The 13,056-nt window shown below is 38.9% G+C and overlaps 1 protein-coding gene across 1 annotated transcript in view; it reads right to left on the minus strand.

Moving 5' to 3' along the window:
* Nucleotides 1-609: 609 nt before the first annotated feature.
* The window catches only part of LOC148771566 (uncharacterized), a 12,796-nt gene continuing 349 nt past the window's right edge, over nucleotides 610-13,056 (minus strand). Inside the window, exons 2-9 of the mRNA XM_088815116.1 lie at nucleotides 12,670-12,966; nucleotides 12,170-12,559; nucleotides 11,959-12,033; nucleotides 11,383-11,438; nucleotides 10,198-11,209; nucleotides 1,993-2,472; nucleotides 847-954; nucleotides 610-714 (exon numbers count right to left, since the gene is read on the minus strand). Coding sequence (XP_088671242.1) covers nucleotides 610-714; nucleotides 847-954; nucleotides 1,993-2,472; nucleotides 10,198-11,209; nucleotides 11,383-11,438; nucleotides 11,959-12,033; nucleotides 12,170-12,559; nucleotides 12,670-12,966 — 2,523 coding nt within the window. The remainder of the gene's footprint in view (nucleotides 715-846; nucleotides 955-1,992; nucleotides 2,473-10,197; nucleotides 11,210-11,382; nucleotides 11,439-11,958; nucleotides 12,034-12,169; nucleotides 12,560-12,669; nucleotides 12,967-13,056) is intronic.

Consider the following 13,056-nt stretch of genomic DNA (forward strand, 5'->3'; position numbering starts at 1 on the left):
ACCATAAAGACGGCATAAGCCAATAAAATTTCCTCGTCCATAATTCAAGAATCGGCTTATCTTTTTCTTCACAGTCGAAAAATATTCTATATATTGCAGCCATAATTAGGTTAAGCTGGCACGAAAATGGGGAATCCAAGGATGAAGACAAGAATGAGATTTCAAATACAGAAGTTGGGTTATGATATATAGACAGAGTAAAACATCTATAAATTAATATTCGATAAATTAATAACCTCGATAAAATTAATAATTTGTCTCGTCCCAACTTGGAACCAGTACAAAATTGGATCCCAGTTGATAAAATAATAAGATAATAACTTTTTTTGAAATCCCAGTGTATATATTGGTCCCAACAAAGCTATAAATTAATAATTACTAAAAGATTCAAAATTCTAAAATTGTCCAGTAAAAAATGAATGTATGGTCACTTGTTTTTTGTCGAACTTCAAATTTATATTGAGTTCATCTTTAAATCTCTTCATTGCACTTAAAAGTTTGGGCATTGTCTTCTCATATTGCAACAAAAAGTTCTGAAGAGTTGTTGCCGCTTGCAATGCTTCTTTCCAAGTGACCGGTTCCAAAATTATTGAATCATCCTCAACTTCGTCATCGATCGGATTTTGAATGGTATCCTCCACAATTCTTCAATGCTTTGAACCTCGTAGCATTCACCAGTAGCAAGTAATTCACATCCATTTTGTGCTGATAATGCTATAATTAATAAAAATCAACCTAAAATCTTCAATTTAACTAATTATCCAATAATACTTTAAAATATAAAACACCAATATTATCATACACCCATTTACAAAAAATATATATTATGTAATTTTCTTGTATAACCCTTATTCTTCCATCCGCGCCACCACAACCCATCTTTTTCTTCTTTCTCCTTCTTTCCGGCAAGCAGTCAATCACCAGGCAGGCACCATCAAGATCACTCCCGGGGCCCTAGATCATCAGATTATTGAATGGTTGATTTTTTTATTTATGATTTTTTTAAATAGATAAAAATAACTAGGGATATTATGTGATTGCAGTAGAACCTCGATAAATTAATAACCTCGATTAAATAATAGTTTTTCCCAATCCCGACTCGGTGAAAACGTGTTAAATTATTAACTTTCGTTAAATTATTGGAATTTTCCTGATCCTAACTGTATTAATTTACAGAGGTTCAACTGTAGGTAGTATTCCAACTAGAAGTTGGTATTCTAAATATCTAATTCAAGTAGACAAAGAGATGGTTGAACCAAAATAATTATGTTTAAAGTTCAATTGACTTTATCATGTTCCATCAACACACTAAAAGGGTTCTACGACATATCCGGCGTAGAAGTACGTCGATATTTTCTTTATCTCCTTATTTTCTTTTTACAATCATCAGACCTATACTTGATAAAATTCTCGAGAAAAGCTTATGTATTTCTCTGTATCTGTGTCATTAACTTCACATTACATCCCATATTTATATGCGGCTGAGATAAATCAACCCTAGTTATACAACTTTTCCGTAATAAAGGAAATAACCAAAGATAAGCTAAAGAAAATATATATTGTGATTTTGGTAAATCTGACCCAATCTGCCATTACTCCCCCTCAAGTGGGTGCATGAGGATTACGAGTGCCCAACTTGCAAAGAAAGTAGTCGAACTGTGACTTTCCAACAGCCTTGGTGAAAATATCGGCCAATTGTGCATATGTACGTACGTAGTGTGTTGAGATAAGGCCATCTTGTAGATCATTTCAAACCGAATGACAATCAATCTCTATATGTTTTGTTCGTTCGTGAAACACTGGATTAGATGCGATGTGCATCGCCGCCTGGCTATCACAATGAAGTTGTATGGGTAATGTATGTGAAACACCAAACGAGTTTAGCAACCCCTTTAACCACTTCAACTCACAAGTTGTCGTTGCCATGGACCGATACTCGGCTTCTGCAGATGACCTCGATACAGTATGTTATTTCTTGGTCTTCCAAGATACCGGAGATAAACCAAGGTGTACAAGATACCCCGTTAATGAACGACGAGTAATGGGACAACTCGCCCAGTCAGAATCGCAATAGGCAAACAACTGAAGATCACTATCCGCGCGGAGCATGATGCCTAGACCAGGCCAACCTTTCAAATATCGAACAACACGAAGCGCAGCCTCCCAGTGACGAGTTCGGGGAGCTTGCATGAATTGATCCAAAATATGTACCGAATAACACAACTCCGGTCGAGTAATAGTTAAGTAAATCAATCGACCAACCAGTCGCCGATACGCCTCGGGGTCATGTACAAATTCACTATTATCGAGAGCAAGGCCATGGTTTTGCTCTAACGGGATATTGGCAGGCTTTGCACCGAGCAACCCGGCCTCGGAAATAATATCTAATGCATACTTGCGTTGAGACAAAAAAATACCTTCTTTGCCGCGAGCTACTTCGAGGCCTAAAAAATATTTCAGTCGCCAAAGATCCTTCATATGGAAACACCGATTCAGATAACTCTTGAAACGATCTATAGACTCCCGATTATCCCCTGCTATAATTAGATCATCCACATATACAAGTGTTGGCCGAAAACCTACACGCAAGTGCACGTATCGTACAAGTAATATAGTGGACTAAAAGTCCGGATATCGAACCCACAGGGAATATTTAATTATCTAATCCTAGACGCTAAATTCTACCAATTATTATTAAGCCCACCCTACACAGTCGAATTTTAGAGAGAATTAACTAAATTAAACTAAATTAAAAGCAAGCAAAAACAAGAAAACAATTTAAACACGAAGATTAATCAAAGTAGACAAGCCTAGGATTTTATTCTCCCCCCTATGTGATTATTACTCCCCCAATTCCTTCAATTATGCAAGTAATTAACCCGGATTATTAACCTGGGATGCTAAAATAATCATAACCCGCTTCCGCGTGTATTACGATTCTAATACTCTAGATTCAATTACTATATTCCTATGCAATTAATTCTAAAACACAGCATTAATCACAAATCTCAATAATGGCTACCTAAGAGAATAATTATATTCCTATGTTAATACCACAAAGGCTCTTCTACCACATTTCTAATTATTAATCCGATCTTCCGATTCATGCGATTAACAATAACATAAAAGCACATAAAGTGACCAGTTTCATGAACTTAATAAAACAAGTAGAAGAAATAATTCGGAATTAAAACTTGCATAAAATCATAGAAAAGGGTTCATAAATCCCACATAGGGTTCCAAATAAAATCCTAGAAATAAGAAAATTAGCTACTCATGATTAAAGGAAAAACGCAAATAAAATAAGTCATAAATGATAAATCTATGCTTAGAGTCTTCGAATTCTTCGTCTTCGTTATTGCTTTGTTGTTCTTGAAATTGCGTAAAAAAGATCCCCAATTGTGTGCTTGGCTTGGTCTTATATAGGGTGAAGAACTTGGTGAAGAAGGCAGTTTCCTTGTGCAATTAAAATTCCTTTACTGCCCAGCTTCAGAGTCTCGGACGGGGGTCCCACAATTTGAACTAAAACTCGGACGGGGGTCCGAGCTTTTAAATCTTCAGAATTTTGATTTTTTCACTTTTGGCCCATATTTTCTCCAAAATTACAGTTTTGACCCCATACTTTTCCAATTCTTCAATTTGTACCTAAAATACAATAAATCAACTTTTTAAGCACCAATTATCGTTAAAACACACCAAAAGCTCAAATAAAAAGATACGATAAAGTGTAAAAATATACACTTAGCACACCCCCAAACTTGAACTTTCGTTTGTCCTCAAGCAAAATCTACCAATAAGCAAATAACTCAACTATAACATCTCATCACATAGATCAATGATCAACTTCACGTTTTCAGAACTTGTAATTATAATGACAATTCTTAGGCATTCGCAAGCTCAAAATTCAACAACACTTAGTCACTCACCATTACCAAAAACCACAATTCATACAATTGCTTCAAGCATCCAATATTTGCAAATTAAAGATAGAAAGAATTTATACTTACATGCATATGTTTGACTCCAAATACTCACCAAATTATTCTACTCTACTAATATCGAACATTAAGCTATTGGGATCATTGGGGCTTTATGGCTTTCAATTGTTAGGCACTTTGGTTCGAGGTAGGAAATATGGGTATATGTGGCTATTTTTCTTGAATTTAGGTGATTACGCCAAAATTTGAAAGATATGCGTTTGAAACAATGAATTCACCTCTGAGGACTCTAATAACTCGATTCTTAAGAGTTCAAAAGTCTCCACTTTTGCTCTTAAGACAATGGATCGAGCTTTCAAAACAATTCAACAACTAGTCCTTACTTCTCCCTTCTAGTCTCTCTCTCTCTCTCTCTCTTTTTTTTTAATGTATATATATAGAAGCATATATATTTGTCTTTTTTTTTTCCTTTTTTTTTTTTTTTCAATTTTTCGAAGAAGAAGAAGGACATTATAAAAAATTTCGACCGCACTTCAAGGGTTAATTTTTCAAGAGTCTCCACTTTTCTACCTTATACACATGGCTAAAAGAAAGAACACCTTTTCTCCGAGGCTCAAATCAAGGTTCTAAGGAATTTCGATAAAAAGGTCGGCTTGAAAGGCTCAAACGGTTCAAAGAATGCCCAAATCATATCCCAAATCACTCAATACTCAATACTTCGTATCATAAATTTCCTAAGGTGAGTTCTAAAACCGAACATAGCATGATCTAGCACAAATTAATTCCAAATTTAAAATACAAAACATTCAACCAAAGCAATGCACAAAGTGTGATTCCTAGAAATAATTCGCTTCTAAGTTCCGTTGAATTGAAAGCTAAACAAACATCTAATCCTTATCACACAAAACAAGCAATCTCATCATCAAACATTGATCATCTCTCATCATCATAAATCATCGATGCATTCGACTCAAGCAATTTGTTTTTTTTTATATTCCGAGAAAAACAATAAAAACGAATAAAACCTAATGCATACTTGTTGTTAAGTGTATATTTTTACACTTTACCGTATCTTTTTATTTGAGCTTTTGGTGTGTTTTAACGATAATTGGTGCTTAAAAAGTTGTTTTATTGTATTTTAGGTACAAATTGAAGAATTGGAAAAGTATGGGGTCAAAAATGCAATTTTGGAGAAAATATGGGCCAAAAGTGAAAAAATCAAAATTCTGAAGATTTAAAAGCTCGGACCCCCGTCCGAGTTTTAGTTCAAATTGTGGGACCCCCGTCCGAGACTCCGAAGCTGCGCAGTAAAGGAAACAGCCTTCTTCCCCAAGTTCTTCACCCTATATAAGACCAAGGCAAGCACACAATTGGGGATCTTTTTTACGCAATTTCAAGAGCAACAAAGCAATAACGAAGACGAAGAATTCGAAGACTTTAAGCATAGATTTATCATTTATGACTTATTTTATTTGTGTTTTTCCTTTAATCATGAGTAGCTAATTTTCTTATTTCTAGGATTTTATTTGGAACCCTATGTGGGATTTATGAACCCTTTTCTATGATTTTATGCAAGTTTTAATTCCAGATTATTTCTTCTACTTGTTTTATTAAGTTCATGAAACTGGCCACTTTATGTGCTTTTATGTTATTGTTAATCGCATGAATCGGAAGACCGGGTTAATAATTAGAACTGTGGTAGAAGAGCCTTTGTGGTATTAACATAGGAATATAGTTAATCTCTTAGGTAGCCATTATTGAGATTTGTGATTAATGCAATGTTTTAGAATTAATTGCATAGGAATATAGTAATTGAATCTAGGGTATTAGAATCGTAATACACGCGGAAGCGGGTTATGATTATTTTAGCATCTCAGGTTAATAATCCGGGTTAATTACTTGCATAATTGAAGGAATTGGGGGAGTAATAATCACATAGGGGGAAGAATAAAATCCTAGGCTTGTCTACTTTGATTAATCTTCGTGTTTAAATTGTTTTCTTGTTTTTGCTTGCTTTTAATTTAGTTTAATTTAGTTAATTCTCTCTAAAATTCGACTGTGTAGGGTGGGCTTAATAATAATTGGTAGAATTTAGCGTCTAGGATTAGATAATTAAATATTCCCTGTGGGTTCGATATCCGGACTTTTAGTCCACTATATTACTTGTACGATACGTGCACTTGCGTGTAGGTTTTCGGCCAACAAGTTTTTGGCGCCGTTGCCGGGGAATATTTTAATTATTTATTTTATTCTAGCTCTAGATTTGAACAATTTTCACGATTCACCCATTTAATTTTTGTTTTATTTTATTTTTATTTTTAGGTACTGTGTATCCGTAGGAGACTCGATCTTGCTAGAGAACCGTTTGATCCCGAAATCGAACGTACTTTTCGAGCCGCTAGGAGACTTCAACGCGCAAACAATATAATGGAGGACGAAGAACGCAGGGCAGCGGGTAATTTACTCGGGGCCAACGGAAACCAAGTCCAAGACCCACCCCCTCAACTTCCAGCACAGCCAGCAGTTCGTCCACGGGCACTTCAAGATTACATAATCCCAACTCTAGACGGATTCCGCCCGAGCATCCAATATCCACCCATTGAGGCGCACAATTTTGAGATCAAGCAAGGCCTCCTGACGATGCTCCAAAATAACGGGTTATTTAGTGGGTTGGCAGGTGAATATCCCTATCTTCACATTGTCAATTTTCTAGATACCTGCAATTCCCACCGTCATAACGGCGTTTCCCAAGAGGCGCTTCAATTAATTCTCTTCAAGCACTCCTTACAAGGAAGAGCTCGCCAGTGGTTGATGTCCCAAGCCCCCCACTCTATCTCGTCGTGGTCTCAACTCCTCAACCTTTTCATGAAAGTTTACAGCTCACCCGAGAAGGACGAGAGAATCCGACGAGAAATTCATATTTTTTTCCAAGAGCAAGGCGAGCAATTATACGAGGCATGGGAGAGATTTAAAACTCTTTTGCGGCAGTGTCCAACACATGGAGTCGAACAATGGCGGCAAATCCACATCTTCTACCAAGGGATCAACGAGAATGCACGAACCGTTTTAGATGCCTCAACCGGAGGTAATTTTATGAGTTAATCGATACAAGATGCAATTATCATGTTGGATCAAATTGCACAAAATCGGTTTGCCAAGTCAAGCGAGAGGACGGTTAGTGGAGCCAAGAAAATTCCCGGAGTGTTGGAGTTAGATGCAATTACGGCCCTTCAAGCTCAAGTGACCCAAATTGCTCAACAAAATCAACTCCTTCTGCAGCACATCAAAGCAAGTCCACCACAACAAGTCAAAGAAATTGATTCTCCATGTTGTGAAATTTGCGGTGGAAATCATTACACGCTCCAATGCCAACAAGATGTGGAGTCGCTCAACTACGTCAATAACGCGCCTCGCCAATTCCAAAATCAAGGGTGGAGATCACAAGGGCAACATGGAGGAAATCAACAAGGCCAAGGATATCAAAGACCTCAAGGTCATTTCCAAAATCAAGCCCCTCCTCAACAAAGCTATCAAGGCAACAATCCACCGGCCCAAAAATCAAGCACGGAGGAGATTTTGGCCCAATTCATGACCGCTACCCAAGCCTTGCTGCGGAATTTGGAGAATCAATTCGCTCAATTTGTTGTGTTACAAGAGAAACGCCCGCCGGGAGCATTGCCATCGAATACGGAAGATCCTCGAAATCAAAAGTTCGAGACGTGCCAAGCTATCGATGTCAAGATCGAAAAAAGGGAAGAAATTCAAATAAAGCCGCAAGTCATTGTAGCCGAATGGGTCGAACCAATCCCATATCCACAAAGATTGCTAACGAAAAAGATCGAGGTCGAGACATGCCAAGCAGTCACCTTGAAGAACGGTAAGCAATTGGAGGAATCCCCACGAAAAGAGAAGAGAAACAAGGTAATCGAGAAGCCGAAAGTGAATGAAGAAAAAGAATCAACTCATGAAGCGCCACCATCAACGGTGCCTTCACAAGTCCCTCCAATTCCTTATCCTCAAAAGTTTATAAAGAAGAAGCTCGATGCCGAATATCAAAGATTTTTGGACAAGTTGAAGGAAATTCGCATAAATATTCCTTTCATTGAAGCCCTTCAAAAGATGCCAAAGTGGGTGAAGTTCCTCAAGGACCTCGTGAAGAAAAGAAAGAAATTGCAAGGGAACGAGATGATCCAACTCACGGAGCAAATTAGTACAATTCTTACTCGGCCTCTTCCACAAAAACTCGGAGATCCAGGTAAGTTTACTATTCCTTGTACTATAGGAGGTAACAATTTTAGATCGCTCATTGATTTAGGCGCTAGCATTAATCTTATGCCTTATTCTACCTTTAAAAATCTTGGGTTATAAGAAATTGAACCGACGGCTATAACTCTTCAATTAGCCGATAGATCTTTAGTTTACCCAAAAGGTATTTTAGAGAATGTGTTAGTGAAGGTTAATAAATTTATCTTCCCTGTCGATTTCGTTATACTTGATATAGATGAGGATAGGGAGATACCTCTTATCGTAGGGAGACCGTTTTTAGCCACGTCGAAGACGCTAATTGATTGTGCTAGTGGTGATCTTACAATGACTGTTCATGATCAAACAATCAAATTCAATGTTTTTAGCGCTAATAAAAATCCATGTGATAATAATGATTTTTTTGCTATTGAGCTTATGGATTTTACAACTCATGAAAAATTTGAAGTTTTGCACTTGGACAATGGGAAAGAATATTTGAGTGCAGGAGATTATGGCGGAAACGGGAATCGGAAAGAGCAAGTTTACTTTGTGGACTCAATTTCAACTCCTCCGAGAGAAAGTCATAAGATTTGGGGTCTTAAGGACGATGAGAATGCAAGGAAGATGTTACCACCCAAAGACTCGAGCAAGTCACGAGAGAAGGATGAGTCAAGCTATTGTGGTCGTAAAGAGAAAATCAAAAAGGAATTGCACAAAGGACAATTGGTGTTATTGTGCAAATCCCGTCTTTGGTTATTTCCAAGGAAGCGCAAATTGAAGTGGTCGCGGCCGTTTATTGTCCAAGAAATTCTTCCTCACGAGGTGGTCAAAATAAAGGAGCGAGATTCAAATCGTACGTTCAACGTGAAGTGGAGCCGGCTCAAACCATATTGGGAAGCGAGTGAAGATAGCCAAATGACTTCGGTCACTTTTGCTTGAAATTAAAGAAGCAACGTCCGGCTGAAGACTTTTAACTTAGCGCTTCTCGGGAGGCAACCCGAGCTTTATTCTTTTTCGTAGTTTTCTTTAATTTTTCGTTTCGTTTTTATTGTTATAGGCATGAATTCTAATTAAATTATTTGAATTTTAATTTTCAGGGTCGAAAACATGGTCAGGGGGTCCAGACGGCCGTCCAAAATCGCAAGCAAAATCCCAGACGGCTGTCTGGGAAACAGAAGGCAAGTTCCACCAGCACAGCATGTGGGACGGCCGTCCCAAAACATGCCTATTTTGTGGGACGGCCGTCCCAAAACCAAGAAGAAAAAAAAATATTTCGGACAGCCGTCCGAAAATCAGCACAAAAACCGGGACGGCCGTCCAACGATTTTTAGGGCGTTTTAACTTTAAAAAATAGATTTGTTCCCCCATTATTTCCTAAACCCTCCACTTTCCTTCTCTCAAACTCCCACACACAAATGGAGGCTAGAGAATCGAACCAAATTCTCCAAAATCTACTCTTTCAAGGCACGCCCACAAGGCGTTCGACAATTTGCTCCAACCAAATTTTGAGTTCGATTGTCAACCAATTCTCACCGAATCTATTCCAACCTCTCTCCCAACTATGTCATCCAACAAACGAGGCCGCACGAGCGAAGCATCATCTTCCAAAGGGAAGGGAAATGGAAAGAAAAGTGCCACCGCCCAATGAGGACGAGCGTGAGAGAGCTAGGGAGGAGCACCCCGATCACATCGACACCGACTAAATCAGGTGTTTTCTACCCTTAACTTTGTGCTAAATTCGTTGAGGGCAACGAAAATTTTAAGTTTAGGGGTGAAAAACATGTTTTTGTGCTTATTTGTTTTAGTTTGCATGCATTAGGTTTTATTCGTTGTTATTGTTTTTCTCGTTTTTTCGGAATATGACCAAGAATACCCCATCACGTCGCATTGTGAATAAAGAATAACCCGAATAAGATTGGGAAAATCCATAAGACAACAATGCGCTAGATAATTTTGCGAACCAATTTCTTGGTGCCTGACGTAAACCATATAACGACTTGCGCAAACGGCATACCTTATGAGGAGAAGAACTGAGAAAACTAGGTGGCGGTCGCATGTATACTTCTTCAGCCAAGTCACCATGGAGGAAAGCATTTCTGACATCCATTTGATGGAGTTCCCAGTCATGTATAGCTGCCAAAGCTAATAATACCCGAACGGTTCCCATCTTGGATACCGGTGCAAAGGTTTCATGATAATCAATCCCTTCCTTCTGCCTGTTCCCTAAAATCACCAGGCGAGCTTTGTAGCATTCAACCGTGCCATCGGAATTATATTTTATCTTATACACCCATTTGCAACCAATGGGTTTCTTACCCTGTGGCAAAGTCACAACAGACCAAGTTCCATTGTCTTCAAGAGCTTGAATCTTTTCTTTAATAGCCTGACGCCATTTTTCATCTTTCACTGCCTCGGAAAAACGTGTTGGCTCGAAACCTGCACTCACGGCTGCAAGAAATTTTCTGTGTTGCACAGTGAACTTATCACAACAAGCATAATTAGCTATGGGATACGGAGTACCTGAGGAACTGTGAGTAAGCGGTGGCACCGAGACGGGATCAAGAAGACGTGTGGTGTGACAAATGTAATCTGTTAAGTGACTGGGTGCTTTGCGAGTACGAGTAGGACGTGTTTCCTGGGTTGTTGCTGCTGCATCACCCTCGTCATTCGAAGTAGGGGGTGTTTCCTGGGTTGTTGTTGCAGCATTACCCTCGTCGCTTGAACTCCCCCTGTCAATAGTGTCATCAATTTTCTCCCTATCATCTGATGTCTCAGATGTAGATATCAAAGTATAATCGAAAAATTCCGAACTACCCAATTCCTCATTTCGCAACTCAATTTCCTTATCATTAGAGTTATTCGTTGTACATGCCAAAGGAAATTCATTTTCGCTAAAAACAACATCCCTGAAGACGAACAACTCCTTAGTCTCCAAATCGAACAAACGCCAACCATTCTTTCCATAAGGATATCCCACGAAAATGCATTTCCGACTGCTAGAAGCAAATTTATCGGAGTCTCGCTTTCTAGCGAAACACAAACAACCAAAAGTCCGAATTAAATCATAAGAAGGAGGATGCCCAAAAATTAATTCATATGGAGTCTTACCACCCAAAACAGAAGATGGAACACGATTAATCAAAAATCCGGCAGTTAAGATGCACTCCCCCAAAATCGAATAGGAAGTTTGGCTTGAAACCTTAAGGCACGAGCTACATTGAGTAAGTGCCGATGCTTTCGTTCAACACGGCCATCCTGTTGCGGAGTACCAACACAAGACGTTTGGTGTAAAATACCATTAGTTTCAAAATATTCTTTTAGACATGTAAACTCTGTTCCATTATCACTTCTCACTGTTTCTACTTGTTCATTGACTGATGCAGATAAAGGCGACTTGTCGATTCACCATAGCACAATTTTTTTGCAAAATAACGGAGACTTCTCGTTTCTCAATTAACAAATAAATCCAAACAGACCGAGAAAAATCATCAACAATGGTCAAAAAATATACTGCTCCACAAGTAGAAGGAGTACGATAAGGCCCCCACAAGTCACAATGAATCAATGAAAATAACTCAGTAGCTTTATTATCACTTAAAGGAAAAACATCTCTTGTTTGTTTGGCACGAAGACAAATCTCACAATGCTTAAATATTCCACTATTGGTGTCAAAAGTTAAATTGGGAGAAGACCCGACTAGACGAAATGAGGGATGCCCGAGACGTTTATGCCAAAGCTCCTCGTTATCTTTGCAGCCAATCTTGTGAGCCCGTACCTTTGTCACACCACACAATACGTAGATCCCGTCACGATAGTCACCCACTCCAATCACCGTCCTCATAGTGCAATCCTGTATTACACACATTTTTTTAGTAAGAGTTCATTACAAAATTTGTCTCATTTAGAAATTGTCCAATAGATAGCAAATTGCAGTTTAAGTTAGGAATAAATAACACATTATTCAATTTAATTTGTTCTCCAAGAACCGTTGTCCCTTCTTTTGTTGCCACTATTTCTGCGCCATTGGGAAGTCCAACAGGACAGTTATGGACATCATGTGACTTAGTGAGAAGATCATCACAGCCGGTCATATGATGTGATGCGCCGGAATCGATAATCCATTGATCACAAATCTTACCGGTTTGTTTATCTGTGAACGTCAACTTCTGGTCATTGAGTAAATTCCTCAAAGTGGCCCATTGTTCACTTGTCAAGATAGACAAGTCGCCTTTATCTGCATCAGTCAATGAACAAGTAGAACCTTTGTCGAGTGTCATTTGCGCTGCATGTGCACGAGCAATCCCACGACCGCGGCCTCCCCCTCTGACCGAGCCTTTACTGCCTCCATGCCCCAACCCTTTCAGACGATCTCCCCACTAGTCCGGATACCGACGACTTGGAAGCAACGAGTTTCGTCATGTCCCACTCGACCACAGTGGTTGCACAGTTCTGATTTGTCTCGCGTAACATTTGGGCCAGCCCGAACTTTGCTTTGGGCGAGGTAGGCGACTACATCACTCCTATCATCTTTATTTCGAGCAACTGTACGGTGTTGCTCTTCGGTCATAATCATTGCATAAACCCGATTCAAGTTTGGCAGTGGATCTAAATTCAAGATGGTAGAACGCACTGTTCCAAACATGGAATCCTCAAGTCCCATCAAAAATTGATGGACTTGTTCGTCATCTCGTCGTGCCCGCAATTGCTGCGTTATCTGACATTTGCAGCCACCACAATTACACGTCAAAATAGGTTCGTAGTCATTGATTTCATCCCACAACATCTACATTTTTCCGAAATATTCAGCAACTGAGTGGCCTCTCTGTTTGCAGTTTCCCAACTCAGTCTTCAAGTGATTGATTTTCGGCCCATT

This window comes from Erythranthe guttata, chromosome 3, assembly GCF_056151865.1.
Source record: "Erythranthe guttata isolate IM_541 chromosome 3, IM_541, whole genome shotgun sequence".
NCBI classification, from domain to species: domain Eukaryota; kingdom Viridiplantae; phylum Streptophyta; class Magnoliopsida; order Lamiales; family Phrymaceae; genus Erythranthe; species Erythranthe guttata.